Genomic DNA, 23255 nt, shown 5'->3' on the forward strand with positions numbered 1-23255 from the left:
GTGCATATTATTAAAGCCCGTGTTGCTCATGATGAGCAGGTCAGCACTTTGCATGGCAGCCTCTGCCATCATTGTATGAATGTGTGTGTGACTGGGTGAATGTGGCATGTGTTGTAAAGCACTTTGAGTGGTCGGTAGTGGAACAGAAAAGTTCCTTTTGTTTTGTTCTGTTTTGCAGTGCTTTATAGAAGGTGCTCCTAATGCATTTAATATTCTAGTTGTTATACTTATTAACTATTATTATTATGTTCTTGTATGTCTTTTTTGGTGAGACACTTAAACTTTGTTGATGCCATGTGGGGAACCGTATCATAAATCCAAAGTGTTTTATTTTGCATCAAACTCTGATCAGTTGCTGATTTACACCCGAGATGGCAGATGAAACAAGTACAGCAGCACTCTGAACCACTGATACTGTATGGAAATGTGAGGTGTGAGCACCCTCTAGTACTGAAGGTCGGCTACAACAAGGTTTAACAGAACAACTTTCATCAAATACAAACATGAAGCCAGGCATGTAATTCAATTTTCAACATTTATTAAGTGCAGAAGAATATTTATGATATCATTAAATGACCGATTTCTTTCACCATAAAGAAAAGTATAGACATAGACAAGTTATTCTGTGAAAAATCCCCGCACAGACACATAAATACTCACTTTGCTTTATAAAACAAAGTTAGATTACCAATAACATCAGTACGAGTCAATTCATACTTGGAAAATACATGGTACAGGATATACATGATATACGTGCATGGTACAGGTTACATACAGATGATGTATGACATTAATGCTACTCAACTGCCTCCAAAAAAGCTCTCAGGGTTGCTTCAGCTATCACTTTTCAGTTCCCTCTCTACCAGCGTCACTCAGACATCTGATGACGTAAAACAGGAATGAATGAATGGAGTGTTATGATTCAATTACTAAAACCTTTAAAATTCACAAGAAAATTTCAAGTATTTATTTTGAGTGACAATACCAAACTCAACCCTGATGAGAACTACATTTCAGAGTGCACTTCCCAGTAACATTTTGTCTCCTGTCGACTGCAGCCTTGCATATCTTTGTCTTTCCAAATATCTACAAGAACCATACGGCATGTTTCACTGTGTGACCTCAGCCCAGCTTTGAAGTCCATATATGTGTTTTTTCTTTTCTTAAAACCTTTAACATTTGTCACTGTTACAGAGACTTGTCTATAATTATAATACGGCAGCCAGCCATAGTTGTCCCTCAGTCGCATATTGTCAATCTGAATGGAAAAGATGCCCTTTAACAAGCAAAATCGATCAGGTAAGATATCATATCATATATCATATCACCAGGATAATCAGTAAATATATAAATGAATGTTACATTTTAAACACTAGCAGACCTGCCTGTTTCGTACAACACACTTAAACTACATGCAAGAATATTTTACAAATTGCTACACTATTTTACAAATTTCAAAATGTTAATCCTTGAGATTATTTTATCAAAATGCCACTTTACATGTACAAATACAGTACACTACCCTCCACTGATAATGTTAGGATCTACCTGCAAATATGCACTCTAATGCATAGGAAATGTAGCATGTCGAAAGCACAGAGGAAAAGCCAACGGCTGTGGCTCATTAGCCAGCGTTTGATAGATTTGATGACAGAATACAGTCATTTCATTATCTTCCAATTTAGTTATTAAGGTATTTTTTAAGGTTGTAGATGTAAGCCAGGGTTCCTCTTCTTTTTCTTCTGAATGAATTTTGTTTCAGTCAGGTGTACTGATTCACACCTGAGGCCACTAATGTTCTCAAACAGTTTGAAAATATAACATTGCTATATGCACCACCCGCCACTGGGTGTCACCAAACCATCAAAACGTATCGAGGATTAACAGTTTCAAAACACAAACAACATCATGTCACAGTTTACCAGCAACTGTAACAAATAAATCAGAGTTAAACCTATCACCAAAATAAACTATCTGCTGTATATTTTATAGTGATTGATTCACATGTATCTGAGATGTGATTTCCCTCTACGTACCCTAAAAGGTAACAACAAGAACAGCTCACCCTGAATCAGCACCTGAAGGACGCTGAACACATTCTAGTGTTCATGTGCTCTTTACTTCATGTTCAACGTGGAGTGTGTTTAGACTTTGAGAGCTGTGTCCTGCACAGTTGTGTTGCTCTGATGCCAAACTAGAGCCAAGGAAAGATACAAAAAACTCTATCTCTCTCACTTCCTTCCCTGCTTTCTTCTTTTCCTCTTTCAGCTGTGTTTGTCAGACAGAACTTTCCAGCAGGCGGATGTCCACTGAGACACACGTGTCATCAAAAGGAGAAGTCAGGCTTTGTAAAGACTGGCTCGACACATCATTTTTGCCCAATTGTCAACATGCTTATTCTTTGAAGTCTCATGGAAGCATGTTTGTTAGAGATAATGGGCGACAGTGCCACAGCTGGGAGACAAAGACACTGTTCAAACTCTCAGTCGGCCCCCTGCTACAGTCACACAGATATTGTGTTGCCGTTGTGGAGGCTGGGCGGCAGGCTGAGGCTCAGAGCAGGACTGAGGCCTGAGCTCAGAGTGGGCTGGGGGGAGGGGGCTGCCAGGTCTGTGCTGAGGTCATTCAGGTTGGCCTGGGGGTCAGAGGTCACAGTGAGGTTGTTGAGGTTGGGTGTAGGATCGGGGAGAGCCGATGATAAGGTGTTGCTGTTGGCCATGCGGCGGAAGACAAAGTGGAAGGGAGTGGCCTGCGAGCGGCTGTGGAGCTCCGCCTTGATCTTCTGAGGGTGGGTGTCCAGTGCCAGCTGCTGGCTGCTGCCTTCCATCACCAGGAACAGGCCGTAGTTCTCAGGGTCTGACACTTTAAACTTGTAGGCACACAGCTGACACACCTCCTCCACAGTGCTGTACGGCTGGACCTGCAGGGTCTTGGCTGTACAGCCACTGTCCAGCTCCTGCAGCGCCACCCGTAGGTAGTTCTGAGCGAGAGTCGGAAAAAAGAACAATTAGACAAATAATGTGGCTCTGTCACACACTGAACACTATTTCTGGGGTAAGACATTAAGCCTGAAGCAGAACTTGCAATTTTCGTCAAATTATCTGACAACAGCCATACAACAATCTTTGATGCTCATGTTGACCACAGCCAGTTTTAATGGACTTCACACCCTCCTCACCAATGTTTTCAAAGGTGGACAGCTAAAATGGTTCCATCATACAAAGATAATGAAAATGGATCTTTGTAAGACCTAATTCTCATACCATTACTATACAGTATATATACACACATAAATATACGTATGATTTACCTTTACTTTTAATACTTTTTAAAATAACTATTGATTGAAGAAGACATTTAAAGGCAAATTGTCCAGCATGTCCATATCCATTGTCTATGTTTTTACCTGGAAGTCATCAATAGACGGGGCAGAGCGCTGAGTGGTGCGTCGGCGGTGCCACTGGTGGAGTGTATCTCTGGTTTCAGAGCTCAGCACTCGGGCTGCCTGCTCCTCCTGGAAGTTCCTGATCAGGGACATAGCTCCATAGGCACTGGTCAGGTAGTAGCCACCTGCTCATGAACACATAGAGGCAGGAGGGTGAGTATATGTACATAAATGGTTAAAGGCAAATCTTCTTAGCTTAATTTGTGTTGTTCCAAAGGTATTTTGCATCTTGATGTGAGTGTGGGTTGTTTATGGTGTTATGGTGGAGGCTCTCCAGTTTAGACGAACAGACCTTCTCCATGGAGCAGTGAGGGGTCCAGCAGCTCCATCATGTAAAGGATCTCATTGTCCAGCTGGGGCATGTCGCACTGGGCCAACACATATGTCAACATGGGCAGGAAGTCATCAGCACCATACAGACGGCCTGTGAAGCAGACAGAGCAGGAAGGTGAGATCTCAAGCTATTCATTTCTTCATTTGGTACTTTTTACAGATGTTCAACTCTACTGACTGATTTGAGGATTATTGTGTTTTTTTTATTGCAGATAATTGATACAACATTCACCTGAATTGTCCTCCATGATGGTGTAGATGAGTTTGCAGACTCTCAGTAGCATGGTGACCTTCTTCTCAGGCGAGTACAATTTACTCATGGTGTGGAACTTGTGCTTGATCTTCTCTATGGCCACAGGGTCTGGGGGCAGAGCGTCAGCCACACCCATTTCCTGCGGCTGCCGGGCCCTTGCCAATGACAGGTTCTCCTTCAGCTCCTGCCACGCCCCGCTGCGTACCTGGAACTCCTGCAGGGCCACACTCACCATGGGTCTTAGAGGCTTCAGGACACACTTGTGCAAGGCCTTCTCCAGGACTCGGTCTGAGGAGAGGAGGACACAGGCGATTTATTTCCCATGGGTTTGTTTATAGATTTTAAGTTTAACTCTGTCCATGCTTTCAGTAGACTTTCTAAAAAAAAAAAAAAAGGCAACTTCAAATAAACATTACTAAGATTTCATTGAGCCCAAAGCCAATCCAAACTAGACAAGAGCCAAGCATCAGTTTTTCTAAAAAATACATCAAAAATGATTCTTTATGTTGCACAATAGAAAGACTTTTGAACCCAGTGGAGGAAATATTTATTTATCCAGATGTTTAGAAGAGTCTTTGAGGATTCTGGAAAACCTCGAGAACAACAGGAAGTGATATTCAGCAATTCAGCATTTAGCTATATTTGAATCAACATGTGGTGACAGTAGTGGACAGTTGCTTTTGAGTGCACATGATAATGAAGCCTAAGAGTTGCACTCTTATTTAATTATAACTAAGATTTTTTTTTGTGTGTGATGGTTTCTTATGTGGCCATAAATAATCTATGTTGTAAATAAATACTAGACAGCATGCAATGGTGCTACAGACTAGGTTTGGGAATTTTAAGATGCCATCTAATCTGCATGCTGCCTGTGGATGGACACTATGAAGTAGAAAGGCACACAGTGAACTTCACAATGACTTGAAAGGACTTTGAGTAGCCCAGACAGACCAAATTAGTCCAATTTAAGGGTTCTTGGATACATGGGAGTTTGCTGCTTGTGTGACATGCATGCTCTGCACACACAGCAAACCACCAATCACAATCATTCTTGTTCAATTTATCAAACAAAGGGCCTACTTTGATTGTTTGATTAAATGCAAGCCTCTACAAACTGACCCCAATCACTTTAGAATGATAAATTCTTTCCAAATAGAGCTATTAAAGTTATCCAGTGAAAATTCCTGTAGTATTTCATTTTTTTTCATGTCCCAGAATGTCAGTTTTTTACAATATAGTTTAGCAATAGCACGAAGTGGACTGAACTCTTTTGACACTGTGGCTCACAAACTTTACAGGGCTGAAGAAGCAGCTGGAAATCACAGCAGCACAAGACCACAGAGCCTGAACCTTTGCCTGCTGGACATGTACTTAAGAACTCAGAAACCCTGCTGACAATCTCTGAATCCAATTAGGTCTGTGAGCAGACATTTTCATATATCAAGGAAGTGAACTGCCACTCCTGTGTTTGTTTAAGATATGCAGTATGATTAAATACAACCCTCAGATAACAGGACCAGGTCCACAACTCACACTGACTGGTAAACATCTATCTTTAGTACCACCCTAATGTTAGGCTTATTGGTAACCTTAGTTGTTGATGTGTCAGTATTCAGTTGGCTGTTTGTCTTCTTTCTTTCTATTTCAAGGTCATTTATTTTCAGCGGAAAACACAACGTCTTATTCCTTATCAGTTTTGTTGTGGACTTCCTTATCAGGACCTACAAGCTTCCCTAAGACTGTCGAGATCAGATCACTACTACTGTGTGACCCAAACCTTGACTGTACACCATCTGTACACATTCAAGTCAGACACAGTTGAGTGTGTTGCTGCTGCTGGAGCAGAGCGGGTGTGTATTCACACAGTGAATGTCAACATCAGCTTTTACAAGCTCAGCTCGTGCAGTCTGACTAACACAAACCATGATATCATAATACAGACAGCAGGAAGGCCAAACCACAGCACTGCTGAATAAGGACCACGTGTGAGTGCTGTCTGTGCGTGTCTGTGTGTGTGTGTGTGTGTTGCTGACTTTTCTCCAGAAAAGAGTGAAGTCAGCAGTTTTTTCAGCTGAGCACATCTGCAGACACAGATTTTACTTTCCACCACAGCTGGATGGCATCCAGCATATGCCACTCAAATCAGCCAGTCTCTGACAGTCTGAATTCCCCCTCAGTGAATGGTCTGAGTGGAAAATTTCACCACACCCGCATCACTGCTACCTGTTGATACCTCTGCTGGCATTGCACCCGACAGCACATTCTCACTTCCTAATTCCACAGCTACATACTGATTGGAAGTTTCCAGTAAGTAGGGCACCCATCATGTTGAGCTGGCATCAGCACAATCAATGTTGTTTTTGTTCTGGTACTTTTGACTGGCACAGATTATGTTGGTATTTTCCAGTAAATCTTTGTATTTTAGGATGATGATTACAAGTTAGTTTGAATAAAAAAGTCTTATTGAAAACAACCATCATTTTATGTTCCTGGTGACATCCTCTAAGTGCATGCACAGAACAAAACTGTGTGACAGACATGGTTATACAAAAAGGGTATTTTGAGCGGTGTTTTCCAGTATGACCTGAAACAGGTACAAGGAAAAACTTAAAAAATGTTATCGTAAGTCTCGGGAGGGGTACAACCATTACCGTCTGAAACCATTTCCTTGCTGCATTTTAAAGTCAAACTCTTCCACTCTTCACAATAGTATCTTTTTGTACCGCTTTTTTTAATGGATTCAAATTATTCAAATGTGTATTTGTCACAAAAACAAACTATATGCGTAGAGAAATGCACTGTGGTCTGCTTTGAGGGCTATGCAAAAAGAGACATTTGCTTGAAAAATGATTTAAACCATGAATTGATTATCAATATAGTTGCTGAGTAATTTCTTGCACTGGCCTTACCATTTCAGTTGGAGACAGTTCACAGTAGTAATACAACAATTAGTTGTTACACCAATTATATGATTGACATAGATCCTGAAATCAATCTGTAACTATTTTGAGAATCAACTAATTGTTTTAAGTGATTTGTTAAAGGAAAAATACCAAACGTCACTGCATCCAGTTGTTGGCCTAAAGTTAAGGGGTCTGTTAATGTAAATATAAAGGGGAGATGAGGTTAGATTTACACACATACAACTACAAATTAGACTTCTCAAAGTAAAGTTGTGTGTCTTGCAAACTTATCACATTGGGCATTTCTTTGTGGTCATAAGTGAGTGAGTGACTTCTGTGTCCTGTCCTGGCTTCAAAATGAATTTCTGCATCGAGGAGTCACGTCTGCTGAAGGTCAACTTCAACTACGCTCTTCATAAAGAATTTGCGCTGATGCCATCAGGACGGCGATATAAGCAGCCTCTTGGGAAGACCTGTCGGTATTCCAAGTCATTTGTTCCTTCATCTATTCGGCTGCTAAATGCAGAGAACTGAGCCGGGAATTTGGGCAATGAAATAGTGTTCTGTTTTATTTATTATGATATGTCTATGTATGTATGATTTATGTCGTATGAATGTTTTTTTATGAGGGTGTCAACCACTGTAGAAACTGAATTGCCCTTTGAGGATAAATAAAGTTTCCTTCTTCCTTCCTTATCAGCCAAGGACAGCCAAAGCAGGCGAAACACACAAAAACACACAACTCTTGCCACAAAACAGGTTCTCTTCCCGCTTGATATAAACATCCTGTGACCAAACATCCTCTCTGTGCTCCTCTAGCCTTCAACCAAACATCTTGTCCTTGACAAATGTACAGGGTAATTTCCGCATATTCAGCTTTTATTTTTTATTCTTTTATTTGTAGCCCCAAGTTTCTATGCCCCAGTGGCCTTCACAGCAGATAGAATCACAGTAAAACACATTAAACCCACACTCATATACATTTAAACCCACGCAGAATGGCAAAGACATGTAGACAATGAGACTGTGTCCATGTGTAGTAAAAATAGCCTGGTTTAATCAGGAAGACAGGTGTGACCATCTGTCCTGTCACTGAACCAAGCAGTTCTCCTGATATATAGATTACTTACTTCCTTTTTAGATAATGTATACCTTAAAAATAGCCTTTGTACCTGTTGTTAGTTCACACAAACGAGCAAACAGGGTGGAGCGACCGGCGTTTAGAGGTGTTTGTAGCGATGTAATGATCAAAGAATGCTTTACAGTCTCAACATTGACTAGATGGATTGGAGTAGGTTTCACCAGTAAAACCCTCCTATCGTTTTGTCTTTTTGTTAAACCAGTAGTTCACCTTATGAGAGTTACATGAGAAAATCAATAACACTCTCATATCTATTAAGTAAAGTAGTGGGTGTTTATGTGCCAGACTACTGGCTGCTGGCTCCAGTTTCATATTGGATGGCGGGATATGAGAGTGGTATGGATTTCTCATCTAACTCTCTGCAAGACAGTGAATAAGTGCATTTCCTTGCATCTAAAACTATTTTTAATCCAAACCTGACAAATTATGATACCACATTTATGCAATAACCAAACCAAAATTACAAAACCAACGCTCATCATATTGCCCACCCATATTCTCTAAACAGAGTTTAAAGTTTTAAAAAAAAGGTTGATCTGCTAACTTTAGATTAGCAAAAATACTAGTCAGGCTTCTCTTAATCAACTTAACTTATAATAATCATCAAGGGCAGGGCCCTGTTTTATCAAGCAAGATTACTAAATAAGACAAACTGGTTTCATCAGTCTGACTCATTTTTCAGTTGAATTGGTTCCACAAAGCATGTCAGCATAGTTCAAGCTCAGTAACTTTGGCAACTAATGCTGGGAAACTAACCTGATCCAGGTTAGGTAGGTGGTAGAGTTTCCCAGCATGCTTTAAGTACGTTTGAGGCCAAAGTAAACTGTGTTTCAATTACCACAAATGTTACCCGTGACACAGTCATTGGTATTTGCTATTGCTATTCTTCCCACTGTTGTTTCTAATAGATTACAGTTATTGTTGTGGTACAAGACATTCTTGCACCTTTAGTGCATTCCCACCTGTGTGGGAAGAAATATATTATATACTTAATTTGCTTACTGGGAGTCACTTTACCTACTTGCAACAAGAAACTCAAACCTGCTACTGTACTGATATAGAATTACATATTTTTTGTAGCATAGGCCAAAATGTCAAAACACATAAGTCTCAATATAAATTACCCCAATAGAATGATAACGGATTCATAAATATTTAACAGAACAGTTGCAAAAAAATATAGTGACCAGAAGTGTATTATCTAAATGCATATGCGTCTATCCTCTATTTGCCCAATGATCAACCCTGTTTAAAAATGAATTGGTTAATAAATGTGTATGTAAAGTCAAAAAAGTAACTGTTTAGTGAGTGTATGTTTTTAGTAAAAGACGGATCTAAACCCATGTGTCAGAAGTAAGTAGAATAAAAATGGTGAAATAAGAAATAATAGTATCACTATATAAGTGCTTTTATAGCCAGTGGGCAAACCTACCACTTTGAGTAACATTTTTAAACTTAATTTTCACCTGTAGACGTATTATTTTCTCGTTGGATTCAAACCTGTGTACACAGGGCACACACTCAACCATTTAAGCTACTGAGTTGCCCAAAGTACATATTCATATTCTAAGTAAGGTGCTACTTACACATTCAATCGCCTGTCTAGTCCTGCCTGTCCTGTTTGTAGATTTCCAAAAGTAAGCCCTCCACCGTGGCTGTTAACATCGCTGCTCTCTCTTTAACACTGCTGTTTGCCATGTTGGATTAGTTTGATCTGTGTTTGACCTCATGGTCTGTTTCTGAATAGCGTGCACACAAAGTCATCTTGACTAGTTGAACCTGTGTTAAATTAGTCTGGCTGTGCGAGCTTGGATTGAGCTTTATGTAACCACTTTAGCCTCGACTGATTTGTCAGGTTAATTCAAGTCAGGAGTTGGACTTTAATCCCCGCTTTTTTAAGCACAGAAACAGGCCCCAGGTCTAAACTCTAAACAGGCTCACTGCTGAAAATGAGCCTTTATGGGAAGGGAAAGGTTCCAACTTTTGTGTGTGAGAAATTCAGCAGACTTTGCTTGAGTCTGAGGTTGTCAATGGAAGCTCTAAGATTCAAGATCATGTCTGAGACCCTCTAACACAAACACAGCAAAGGCCAGTGCATGTCTGATCCAGCTGCTGATGTTATTAGACCACTTCTATGACGAGTTGTCGAGCTGTCTCAATCTATCTGCAAGTGGAGAGCCTCACAGTGTGGGATGAGTAGAATACAAGGAACTCTATTCTGCGCCCCTCCACTCCCCTCACCCTGCCTGAACATCCTGAACCCAAACACACGCATGGCTGGGTTTCTGAGTGAGAGCTAGACGGGACCAGCAACAACAACAACAACAACAACAACAACAGCAGCATCTTCCATCTTGAAACTCTATGACTGTCTCCTCTGATAATGGGAGAAATTACTGACAGATTTACTTCCTTTTCCTCAACATTGATGCTTGCTGTTATGTGTTTCCCTTTATTTCTGCACTTTTTTTTTGTTTCTTTGTCTGTTCTAAATTTGCTTAATATGCAAAGTGTGAAAATTGCATTACTGCTCCTGGAATTTAAGACAGCATTTCCCGTAGAGTTGCCCTAAAGCATGTGAAGATATCACGAATCCCATTTGCCCATCCCTCATTTAGACGTATTACTTAATTTAAACCCCCCTTAGACATTCCCAAAATACTGGCATATGACTTTAAGGTAAGGAGAGCGGAAGAGAGAGACTGTGTTTCTTTTTCTCTCTGTCTCCTCAAAATCCAAACACCAAAGAGAGTGTCTGAGAAGGACAGAGCGAGACAGAAAGTGGAGGGGGCTTGCCTCAAATCCTCTCCCTCTGATTGGAGAGTTGGTTTAAAGGAACTGGAGTGGGAGTAAGACAGAGATTGTACGTCTTGGCAGACATTCAACCAAACGCATCTGGGCCGCCTGTTCATTGAGGTCTTTTTTTTTTTTTTACAGAAATGACTTTCTGAGGCTGCCACAACAACATATTGTGCAACCATTCCAAGAATTAAACAGACTAGAGAATATGCAAGCACACGACACCACATGCAAAAATACAGCTGCTTTTGACTTTTTTTTTTTTTTTTTTGGTCCCTTCAGATGTGGCACCTTTACTAGATGTCAACAAACCTTAACCTGTAGGTGATTAAGCTTCCCACTCCAGTCAGTTTATCTTCCTGTTTAACGGTCTAAGTTCTCTCCATGGATGTATCAAGAAACCTGGATACAGTGTTGGAGATGGCACCTCGTTCATTCCTATAAAAGCTCAGTGGCGCTCAAAGCCAAAAAAGCTCGACCGTGTTGTGTGGCCCATAGAGGCTTCAGCCGACCGAGCCAGCTAACTTCCTGTTTAGCACCCAGCTAACTTGAATGGGAATAAAATGATTTCATAGTGCAGCTGTTCCGGACCGAAGGAATCAAATAATGATAGTAAAAAAAAGTCATTTCAGTTGTGACTCTCAAAAAAATGATCCTCAATTTTACAGCTGCTTCTTTCACAGCTGTTTCCAAGTTGCTGTGAGGATGTTCGTGAATATCCCGATAATAGAAATTCAGCATGAGGGGTTGAAATGCCCATTTCATAAAAAAATGTTGTGCTTTGATGATCACATAACAGATCTTGTTATTGCCCTAATATTTCCATTTCCATCCAACATTAATAAAAATAATATAATTGAAATACATAATTCTAACAATTCATAACTGGCTAAAGCACATGTAAAATGTCAGCATTCAATATACGTGTTAATGTTATGTTAACATGAAGCAGAACCGTTTTTCACCCAATTCATGACTTGGTAATTACAGCCCTCTGGTGAACTATTTGAATGGGGCCAATAGAAACAGCTTGGTTGAGCAGCCCCCTTCCTCCTGAGATAAAACCCTCTTTGTGCTCTCTGTTTACGTGTTACTCTGTCCAAGGTCTGATGCAGCCACTGAATCTTGGCGTCAATGATTCAGACTGCTCTTCCGGCAGGTGTGTGCGTGCTCTCATGTGTTTATGTAGTTGTGCCTGGTTTCCCCCTTTCATGTCGCTGTAATGGCATTATCAGTTAATATAAATTATGGATATAATTAAAGGGATGTAATTAAATAAGAGGAAAATGCAAATATTAAAACTGGATGAAAGGATATTTGACTACATGTTCACCCGTCCTTACTTTGTTTTTGCAAACAGATCCTGACTTAACAGCATACATGACAACATACAATTAATATAAAATGAGCCTAATGACCATGGCTTCACCAGGAACGTATACATACACATAAACACATGTACACATCAAGCTGCAAACATGTGACAACACGTTTTTCAATGTCCTCACTGGTTAAAAATCGAAGTGAAACCGCTGCGTCGACGTTCGACTTGCTTTCTGTGACATACAGTTTCCGTTAAAATTGAGACTTCTCCATAAATACAGCAGTCATTCACACTTCCTAAAAATAACCACTAAATTATCAGCAAACACAGTGACTCCTACCACCCTCCCTGTTGGGTTGAGGAGTAGGTCATGATGCTTAACGTCAGGTACAGATGTTGCAATTACATACAGGAACATACATCCCCATATGTCAGCAGATGACGAAACTTTGAGGCGCACGACATGCACCCACAATTACTATAATTAAAGCATTAAGCTGACATTGTTTCTAGGGTGAGGTAACAGTTACATTTGCATTACAAAAGCCATTGGTGGTAAAACTAGTGAAATAACAAAGATGGCAAAACAGAGCTAAGAGCTAGAGTAAAGATGATGGAACTTTTGTTTTAGTACTCACCGATCTGGTCTTCAGGAATGAGGCTCTCAATTGGAGGATTCAGTTCTGAGCTCTGTCTCAGGTAGCTCTTCATCTGAGTGATAAACTGGCGGAGAGTCTGCAGTAGCTCCAGTCCGGAGGCATAGCCCTGCCACGCCTGGGTGCCTGCACCCTCGCCCATGTAGCTGAGGTAGTCCTGCACCAGGCAGCCGAAATAAGAGCCTCTGTCCCGGGACAACTCCATCACCCTGCGGATCGCCCTCTTCTCGGGCGTCAGCAGCGAGTTAAAAACACCACTCATCTTGCGTAGGTGCCCTCGCAGGGCCTTCTGCAGGACCAAAGCACTGGCACTGGGGCGACGCTTTGTGCGGTGGCCCGGTGGCACCATGGTCAGGTCTTGGTCTTGGTCCTGGTCACTCTCAAGACTGACGCCATAGTCAGGCTCCTCTTCATCCTCATCATCCTCATCGTCATCGTCCTCCTCCATGCTGCAGTAAGGCAGGTGCGATGGTGGGAGGGAGAGGGGGAGGTGGATGTTAAAATCAGCCTCAGTGGGGGGGCTGGGATCATGCAGCGGAGGAAGGAAGAAGGCTGAGGACTGAGAAAAGTCCAGAGATTCTGAGGAATCTGTGGAAATGCTCATGTCACTCAGCCGCTGGCCGCCGCCACTAGATTCCTTGACTGCTTCTTCTCCTTCTCCTCCAGTCACCTCTGCCTGCTTGCTTGTTGTCATCGGTGAAGGGTCGGGAGGACTGCTGGTGTCCTGGGTTCTGGTGGCATTACACTTGGACAGTTTGGCCCTAAAAAGGGCTTTCTCAATAGTCTGTTCCTCTAGTGCCAAGTGGCACTGGGCATCTTCCTGGCTGGATGATGGTGAGGCCTTGGCCCGACGTGGGGAGGAGGAGAGCGATGATAGAGAGATGGGCAGGGAGGGCCGAGGGATGGATATGGGGGAGCTGATGCTGAATCTTTTTGGAGGGGAGGATGAGGGGCTGATGCTTAGCGAGGAGCCCAGACGAGAAAGGAGGCTGCTGCCCCTCTCCCTCTCCTCCACCTTCTCCTTGGGGACATTGATCCAAGAGATCTTCTCTGGCATATTGCGCTGTTGGAGAGGAGGGGCTGAGCGTTGTTTTGTAAAGCGAGGTGGGGGTGGACGAGGAGGTGGGGACTGTGACACGCTGTCTGCAGTGCTCAGCTTCTGACTGCTGTTGCTGATTTCACTGTTTTCGTCCAGTAAATCTGAGTTTCTGCTGAGGTTCTGCAGGTTGCTTTGACCTGACTGGTTGCTGTCGCTGTGATCAAAGCTGCAGATGTGCAGACTATCTCTACAAGACTCTTCAGGGTTACTGTTGTTGGTTTCTGGGCTGTTGCTGACAGCTTCCTCCCTCAGGCCTTGCTTTGAAGTGGCGCAGTTGTTGCCGTCTGGTTGGTGAACCTTTATGAAGAGGGGGTTGATGAAGCAAAGAGCTCCGTTGGACTGGCAACACTCAAGCTCAGATGGGGTGCGAGTTCGAAGCCTAGGGCGGCTTGGGGTGGTTTCCAAAGAGACTGGACTTTGGGCGGTTTCCAAAGAGACTGGACTTTGGGCGGTTTCCAAGGAGACTGGACTTTGGGCAGGGGGAGGTGGTCTGTCAGGAACAGCTATTCCTGACAAGGAGACTGAGCCCTTTCTCCTGTGGCAAAACTGTGCATCCCAGACACCTGTGTGCGACAGTGAGAGAAATATTGTACCTATATTAAGTTGGCAGGGTGTGATACGACATTTAAGTGCCAAATTTAATATTTCTGGCCCTGTCTCATCTCTGGGGATAGCAATGCCATCAACCGCAAAACATAATAGTAAGTGGATTGAAGCCAACATTAGATTGTCCACACCTGGACCAAAGATTCAGTCCTTTTCTCCAGCTTTCAGACAAAATAATTAAGAATACTCCACTGATTTAGCATTGCACTTCTAAAACATTGCAGCTAATGTAGCCTTTAGCCTCTCGCCTGCAGCATAGATGAGGAGCAGGCTACAGAGCTCTGATAAGCTCACTTCTTTCTAACTGCACACCTCCAGACTTTTTTCATTTCCCAGCTCATTTTTAGCCCCAACTGGTGCTGACTCATCACTTAAGAACATTTAACATACTGTGTGCAGCTTCCCCTGGAGCCACAAAAGACTTTATACAACTGTGCAGTGGTATTCTCAAACAACCTGAAACAGACTTTGTTGTGTAAATTCAATGTAGTTTACATTAACAAACACCAATTTAAGTTATTTTCAGTGGATCATTTTCACGACTACTGAGGTGCAACAACTGAGGTGTAACATCACATTTGTCATAAATTCAGCATAAACTGCACTCTACAGCACATACCGTTTGGTTGGTTGCACCACATGATCAACATACTTTGAATAGGCTTATTACAGTCTAATGCTCTTTCAGCCTTTTAGTTGTTGAGTCTTACCAAAACAATAGTAATGAGACTAGCCAGCTTACAGAATCACTGGTCCGACATATTCCCTATTTGTAACCATTGAGGTTTTCAAATATGAGGAAGTAATCAGTCTAGGATAATGTCACTATTGTTGACAAAGATGTGTCTGAAAATAGCTCCACTAAACAAGCCAAGTTATTTATAATGGCACAACCACGTATTTCAGTTACTGGAAGTGTTCTGAGACGGACTGAGGTCTTCTCCTCAGGGCCCCTGCCTGCAACTACAGACTGAGCTAAAGCAATAGCAAATGCCATTGAAACATTTTTCCTTTGCATTAACAGTTTTGGAATTTGGTTGGAACGATTGAACAACAGCAATGTGTATACTTTGTATACAGGATTACTTACTGACCATGTGCAAATGCTGACTCCAGCAGCAAGAATTATATCTTTGACTGTTAAATCATATATAAGATATAAGATTATTGTTGGGAGTTTTTCGTGTATGTGGAAAGACACTACATCTTTTGATTTTCCCTCTGTAACCCTTAAAACTTCAGTATATATATTGAACAATGTTTTATGTCCCTTTATACCTCTGACCAACAAGGAAACTGTTATCAGCTATTTGCCTCCTGCTGTTCTTTTAGTAGATGACAACTTTATATACTCAAACCAAACAGTGCTTAACCACAGTCAGCAGCAGGAAAACAATGAAAAATGATTAACTTATGTCTATTTAAACATGCCCTCTCATCCACTCCCAATGACTCAATACAAGTCCTGCAATTACAACCAGTCTCAAAAGACCTCTACTTCGTGCAAAAATCACCACTGTTTACTTTTGCAGTTTGAAAGGCTCAGTCTCTTGGGGAGCGTTTTCATAGAAAACGAGAAAGAGGAAAACAGCACTAAACTACTGTGACAGAATACTTCGTTGAACCTTTTCCAGCCCAAGCCGTACCAGACAGAGAAAACACACACACACCAATGGAACAATACCACATTAGGAACACTCGTACCAGACACAGAGCAGCTCCTTCAAGCAAATACAGAGCAGAAAGAGAGGGCAACAATACTCACTGTGATCCCAAAGCCTAATGATCACAGTCAAACTTCTCTGTCCACTTCTGATGGTGTCGCAGAAGACACACTGCTGTGTCTGCACAAGCTGAAACTCGACTGGTTTCTCTGCCTCATTCACCCTCAATCTGTGTTATGACTCACTCCTGTTAATGTGTGTATGGGCAGGCTGTTTGCACAGTATTCCCGCCCAGATCCCTCCCTCCCTTTCAGCTGAATTGCGTGGTCTGTCTCTTTGTTGACCTCAAACACACCAACACAAAAGTTTCTTCCCATTTACCACCTACTCTACTCTTGTTTTTACTCTATCTTCTATTAATATCTTGTACTTTTTCTTCTGTTAGATGCTCTGATTGTATTACCAATTACTGTTGTAAATATCATATTAAATACAGTTTTGATACTTCTGTTTGTTTAAGATATCTTACATTGTGTTCTTGAAACTTCAGATTTCGTGGAATTATTTTGATTACTCAGTAATACATACAGGCATGTTCACACAAGAAGAAGCAAAGCACAGCAAAGTGTTTCTGTACAGGTCCACACACACAAACATAAGGTATAGTTGGGACTGACAGAACAGAGGAATGTGGTTTGGCGTGGCTGATGTAAGAACCGGGAAAGTTAAGGGTGAGTCGGGGCAACTTGTAGAGAGATATGACAGCTGAACTGGAGCCAAAAATAGCTTGCTACCACAGAACAAGAGATGAAGTCAGTAACTTTGGCTCTTCCATGGCTGGAAATATTTCAGAAACTGAATGATTGACGGGGCTTATGAAGTACTTAGAATAGCAACAGGTAGATCAAACAAATATGTAATTATTAAATGCCAACGGGGGGAGCAGATTTGGCTTTGATTGCAACGCTACAATCCTTTTAAGTGAATAAAGTGTGATCAAAGAGGTTGGACTATGAGAACCTGTAGCAGCTCTAAAGCCAAAAGGTAAATAGACTTAATTGATAAATGGCTGCGTCTGTCAGTTTTACTGCAGATTGGTAAACAGGGTTCTAAAACAGGCAATTATCTTCAATATTGAACTTCAATATTCTTTACACTGTCCACCTGTTCGGCTATTGAAAAGCAGTAGGGAAATATACAATATATGTGTTGTATATATGTGTTATCTTTGTAAATGTCTATAGCAAGTGAAAAACAAAACTAGGTTTGAGAGTAATATGGAGTGTGAAGGATGAATTGAGGAGTCTCACAGCTATATACTATCCATTCGCTCATTTTTGCTCCAGAGCTTTCTGGGGAGTTATACTTGCCAGGCTTCTCATATTTTAAGACAACACATTTAATGTTAACTTAATAATTGTATATTGAACAGAACTGCTTTCAAAAGGCATCAAAAAAGATGACAAACTGTTTTCGAAGCCAAACTGCTATCACAGGTGGCGAGCTATATAACAGGTAATACGACACTGGCATCAGACATCAGGGTCGTCAGTGCTGTTTTCTTATTATTCCCAGCCATACATGATCGTATGTACGTCAGAGCTGCCTTTTAGATGATCTATTTACAGTAACACAATTACCTTCATGGACACAAAACCCACCATTGTGTCATCTGACTAAACAGGAACCCTTTTATGAATGACTGAGAGAGACAGACTGAGGAATACAAGGGAAAAATAGAGAGAAAATGTCTGTAGACAATTTGAGACCACATTAAAGGGAGGGTGTCAACAATTCATTGTGTGTCATCCTGAACTCTTTAAGAGGCTGTCAGGCCAAGGGACACTGGGAGTCTGGCAGAGTATACTATAGCTCAAAGCTGAGTCACAGCAGCTGAGCCTGAATGGACAGAAAAGGTCAATCTGAGTGGGTTATGAAAAGAGAAGTGGCATGGAAGATAAATCCAACAACACCTACACACGAATAAACCACTATTGTTGCTTCAGTTACGTTAAGTTAAAAAAGATGTAGTATAACTTAGAAGAAGCAGATATAAGTCAAAATAATTCCTGCACTTTTATGCATAAATTAAATTATTTTGTGATAATAACAACCATGGTCGTCATTACAGAAAAATGATCACACTTTCTTCAGATGGAGGTGCCAGATTATATGAATGAAAAGCTCTAATGTTTTGTGGTGAATGCTGTAATGAGGCTGAGGCCTTCACCAGAGCTGGGAGGCAAGAAGAAGCTCGAGAGGCCTATAGCTCTCACGTGAGTCAATGCCCAGCTGCACAGCACTGATCTGGGCCTTGAAGAGGCTTTTGTCCCTTGGGGTGAGTCATTTAGCACTGGCATGCCATTTAATCCTTCAAGCATGGGGGAATGTGGTTCAAATAGGCTTTACGAGTGTCTTAACTCGGGGGGAAAAAAATTAGAATTTTTACACACAACAGATGTGGGACAGAGGAAAACAGTCTACTTTTCCCTGTCTCCTGCATTAGGCTGAGCGAAGTGCACAAATCAGTTTGGATGGAACATAACCCATAAATGCTTCAAACTGACGGGAGGAGTGTCACTGTTGGTGCAATAAGGAAGATTTATTATAAACACAATCATTGCATGACACAGTGATAGCATACCTCTGCACACATAACCTACTTTATTCTATTTTCACTCTCTTCATTCGCTTTTCACAGATTATATGGTAATCCTTTCTGAAGACTTTTCTATTGCGATTTTACCATGTCCACCTGACTTACTAAACTATATTTTCACGACTTAAAGCAGCTACAAGGAACTTTAATTTTGTGTTGATTCTGGCAGCCCTTGTGGACAAAAGCGGTCTCTAACAGCTCTGCTAGCGCGTGCATTTGTTTTGAAAGCATGAGTAAAAGAAAGAGGCAACAAATTTAAATACTACTTTTCCTATTCAAACACAGCTGTCTGTGTTGATGTATCTATTCGTGGCTATGCAAATGGAAAACAAAGTAAGCTTTGTTTTAGTGCTGTCCCACCAGACCACAGAGCTGCTTCTTTATTCAGTATGCATGGCTAGTGGATTGCTATTTGCTTCAACATGGTTATGTGTTTTTTGTGAAAACAAGAAGCTAGAGATGGACTGGGATAGGATATCGATTGGCATTTACAGTAGCCAATAGTGCAGAAGGTACATTACCCCCGGTTCAGAGGTGTTCATTGGGAGGCTCTTGATAAGCAGTAGTTAGCAGTCACTTTGGCAACAAGTTGAGCTGTCTGTCCAGAGTTGAGGCAGAGCAGCCAGAGAACATCAGAAGGAAAACCAGAAAATAGTTTTATTTTCTCTATTTCATAACCAGTTAAAAGTTCCTGTAGTGTGTTTAATAGAGTGGTGAGTCCTAAAACCTGGAAATCAACTGAAGTGTAGTCTGTTTATGGCCCTACATTAGTTTTTTACTTCTAGCGATTAATTTACACTTAACCCTAACCCAAAAATCACAAAAGTGGTGTTCAACTGTGAAGATTATCTTGATGAACATAACATGTAAGTATCATAAGCTTGTGTTTGACACAGAGCTTATTTTTGGCAATTATCCAAAATACAATTCAAAATCCCGCAGGCTTTTTGATGAGGGAAACAGGGCAATGCTAACTTTCGGGTTGGCCTGCAAAATATGTAATCCCTACACCACTCTGTATAATCATGGGAATCTATAATGATGCACATTTAGATACCTATTGGTCAGCCAACAGTATACTACCTACTATTTTATACTAGACAGTTAATTTGGATGTCCTGCAACCAGAGTTTACACTAGACTTTTTTTTAATTTGAACTATGCGAGTCCAAAAACTGCTAGAAAAATGCGACATGCAGAATCTTGTGTCCATATACATTTTTCCTGGCAGAAATCACTGGCAGCGTGCTGCACATGACCTAACAGTCAGTGAATCTCTCAATATTTTAACAGCTGTGGTAAAACTTTTGCATAATACGAGTTCATATTTATGTTGTCTTGGAAATAGATTGTAGGTCACACAACATTACTTTATTTAATATGCTGTTAATTAATTAATGTATTTGGCATATTTACTCACCGGACATTTTGGCCGTTGATATTTTCATCTGTCAGACATTACACACGATACTGGTGTAAATCCTGACTGCAACATTTGTAACATTTTGAGGTATTCCTTTTTAGATTAAAGTTTTTGTCTCTATTTTGTATTCTGCAATGGAGTCAAGAAACCTCCTGCCTGCCACAGATTCCCCCAATTGCATGCTTGTCCCCTAAATCTATAGTACATTCAATGTGAAAGGAGAAAACAAACCTGCTCCGAGTCTAGCAACCTCCTCAAGATCAGCAGACGTTCTGGCTGAAGCGATAGCCTCTGGAAGCTTCAGTGTGAAGGGCAACACATCCCTAAGATGAAGAGAAAAGGTTGAGTGTAAGGGAGAAAGACTTCAACAGAGAAAAGGAAAAACGAGAAAAAGAGAGCAGAACTGAAAGCTAAGTCCTAAAAGGTTGTGAGTCACTACGCTGGAAAAGAGATATGTGGCTTGGCCTGGGTGTGTGTTTCTGGCTAAACTGGAAGGTAAAATGTGCCTGCTGCTCTCCTCCCTGCGGGTCTTTTACAAGACCTTTCAAAGCTTTTACACAGCTTCCAAAGGCTTCAATGAAGGAAACCTGAGTGATCAAAGCGGAAAATTACAGCTTTAGTCAATACAAATCTGGGGCCATATTCATAAAGCTTCCTAGTACAAAGTGTTGCTCCTAAACACAAAATTCTGAAAAAAATCTTAGAATTATGATATTTTCTAAGAATTTTCCCTTAAAGTTAAGACTACATCCTGGTAAAGATTAAAATAATTCACAATGCATCTAAGCCCTTAACGAAGAGACCTCCTAAGGTGAAAAACTGTTTAGAGTCAGGAGGAAGACTTTTAAGAGCCTTAGGAGTATCTTAAAGGAGAAAATGTTGTAAAAGAGGCTGAATGCTGAATGACAGTGAGTTAATGAACCACAACAGCTAAGATCGTGCAGGGATAAGGTTTGTGGTCAATATCTTTGGAGATGCAGTCACATCAATCATGTTATAATGCCAGAAATGAAGGGATCACACCACAAAGATAATTGGCAACTGTAAAAATGCAATAGTTCAGAACTGAGGACTTTGGTGTATCGAAGGCCTTCCATCAGCAGAGTGATCACACAAACGATCACAGTGCTTTTATAGTCCCCCTCTCCTCTCTCACTTCGACAGCAACACATCACACTCCTCACTGGTGCACACAACCATATGTTCTCCCACACTTGCCTCAGCCAAATGTTCCTTCTAAAATCGTTTTACGCTTTAACATCAAACAGATTAAGTAGGTCTGCTAAAATTATCAGCATGGTAAATAAATATAACAGCTTTCAGCATGTGAAGAGGCTACACAACTAGGCCTGTTTGTTGTTCATTACAGAAAAAAATATTCATAATTACAACGTGTCATAATAGAGACAATTTTCTATGATTACGCCGATCGATTTCACTGTCCAGTCTATGCCCATTATCACAAAGAGGGCTTTTTTGTGATCAACCAATCACAGCTTTTAAAACAATGGACCATGCCTAGCAACGAAGCAGAAACTACGCCTCCTCACTAAAAATAAAAGTTTCTGTCCCTTCCTTGCTCAGGGTTGCTCTAAGAAGTTTCCTAAATCACTCCTAAGCTATGACTCCTTGTTAGAAATGTTTGGCTAAGGTAGGAGCTCTCTATTTGCATAAATGTGATGTGGCAGTTTCGGTATTTAGGACACAATGCATGTGTTATCAATAAATAAACACAAGGTATAAATATAATGGAGATCATTTAAATGTGCTATGCTGTGTTGTTGACCTCTAGTACAACTTCAAAACAGTTTTTTTTATGTTTGTCTCATGTCAGGGTGGCCTGGTTCCATACTCTGCAGACTGTGGTGCCCATTCTTTGCATTGTTAAATAAAGAATCAAGGATACGAGGACTTCTCTCCGTATTTTTATTCTATTATTGTTAACAGGTAATTCCATGACAGCCATACATAGGCATCTTGGGCATAATGCCAGAAGTGTTACTTCTTCATACTCTGTTGACAGGGTTAGTTCCAATGTATGCATTAATTAGTTATACGCAGTTCCTGTGGTTCTTGTGTACAGTGTACCGATGCAAGTACAAACAACTTGAATGTTGACGCAAATTCTGGCTCACGCCGCCTCTCCACTCCCTCCTTCAATTTTCCCACTCTTCCAGTTTCAATATCTTTGGCACAATATACAGATCTCATACATAAATGGAAGGGGTTGTTTGTGTCATATATATGTGTATTAATTAAACATGTATGTGAAACATGGATTACAACATATCTTTCTGTAATCAATAGTAATTCTGACTGATGAACTCACCTGCTGATGCAGCAGAAAGCCACCAGACGGAAAAGGTCTGCAAAGCTCAGGCCTGATCCCTCCAAAGAGAAAGCTGAAGGAAGACAGAACAACATGATCAAGACACAACAACTGTCAGAGGAAATGCATTTAAAACAATCAGTTTGTTCATGTCTTCAATCTGGTTCAAATAAATATGAAGAAAATCATAACAAACACATTAATCATGCTGACTCTCCAACCATGTGTCATGTTTTAAGTTATTTCACTGGCAGAGGGCAAAGGGGACATAGCTGAGAAAAAAGCACAACAGCTAGAGGCAAGTTTTAATGCAAAGCATGAATAGGAATTGTTTACTTCATCTTTATAATCTCTAGATTAACTTTAATTTCCTAAAAAGGATAATAGAATCCCATTGGTTCTATCAATGTCATGTAAATGATGAGTGAATAGCAACAAGAACAGCAGTGGTGGTGACCACTTTCCCCATGTGGACTCAAATTACTGCTTATTGGATTTGTTAGAGAACACTTCGCTAGAAAACAGATCACACGTATTGCTAGGGGGAAAAAATACATTTGTGCAAGTAATACACTTGGCAAGAACTTGTTTTGTTCATAACTTGGCACCCATTTACAACAG

At 40.9% G+C, this 23255-nt stretch overlaps 1 protein-coding gene across 1 annotated transcript in view; it reads right to left on the reverse strand.

Annotated features, from left to right (window-relative positions):
• Positions 1–516: 516 nt before the first annotated feature.
• rin2a (Ras and Rab interactor 2a) overlaps positions 517–23255 on the reverse strand; it is a 40221-nt gene continuing 17482 nt past the window's right edge. The window contains exons 6-12 of the mRNA XM_073482023.1: positions 22635–22707; positions 20537–20628; positions 12837–14516; positions 4011–4319; positions 3738–3869; positions 3407–3570; positions 517–2980 (exon numbers count right to left, since the gene is read on the reverse strand). Coding sequence (XP_073338124.1) covers positions 2504–2980; positions 3407–3570; positions 3738–3869; positions 4011–4319; positions 12837–14516; positions 20537–20628; positions 22635–22707 — 2927 coding nt within the window. The 3' untranslated portion in view covers positions 517–2503. The remainder of the gene's footprint in view (positions 2981–3406; positions 3571–3737; positions 3870–4010; positions 4320–12836; positions 14517–20536; positions 20629–22634; positions 22708–23255) is intronic.

Source organism: Pagrus major, chromosome 15 (assembly GCF_040436345.1).
Source record: "Pagrus major chromosome 15, Pma_NU_1.0".
In the NCBI taxonomy this organism is placed as follows: domain Eukaryota; kingdom Metazoa; phylum Chordata; class Actinopteri; order Spariformes; family Sparidae; genus Pagrus; species Pagrus major.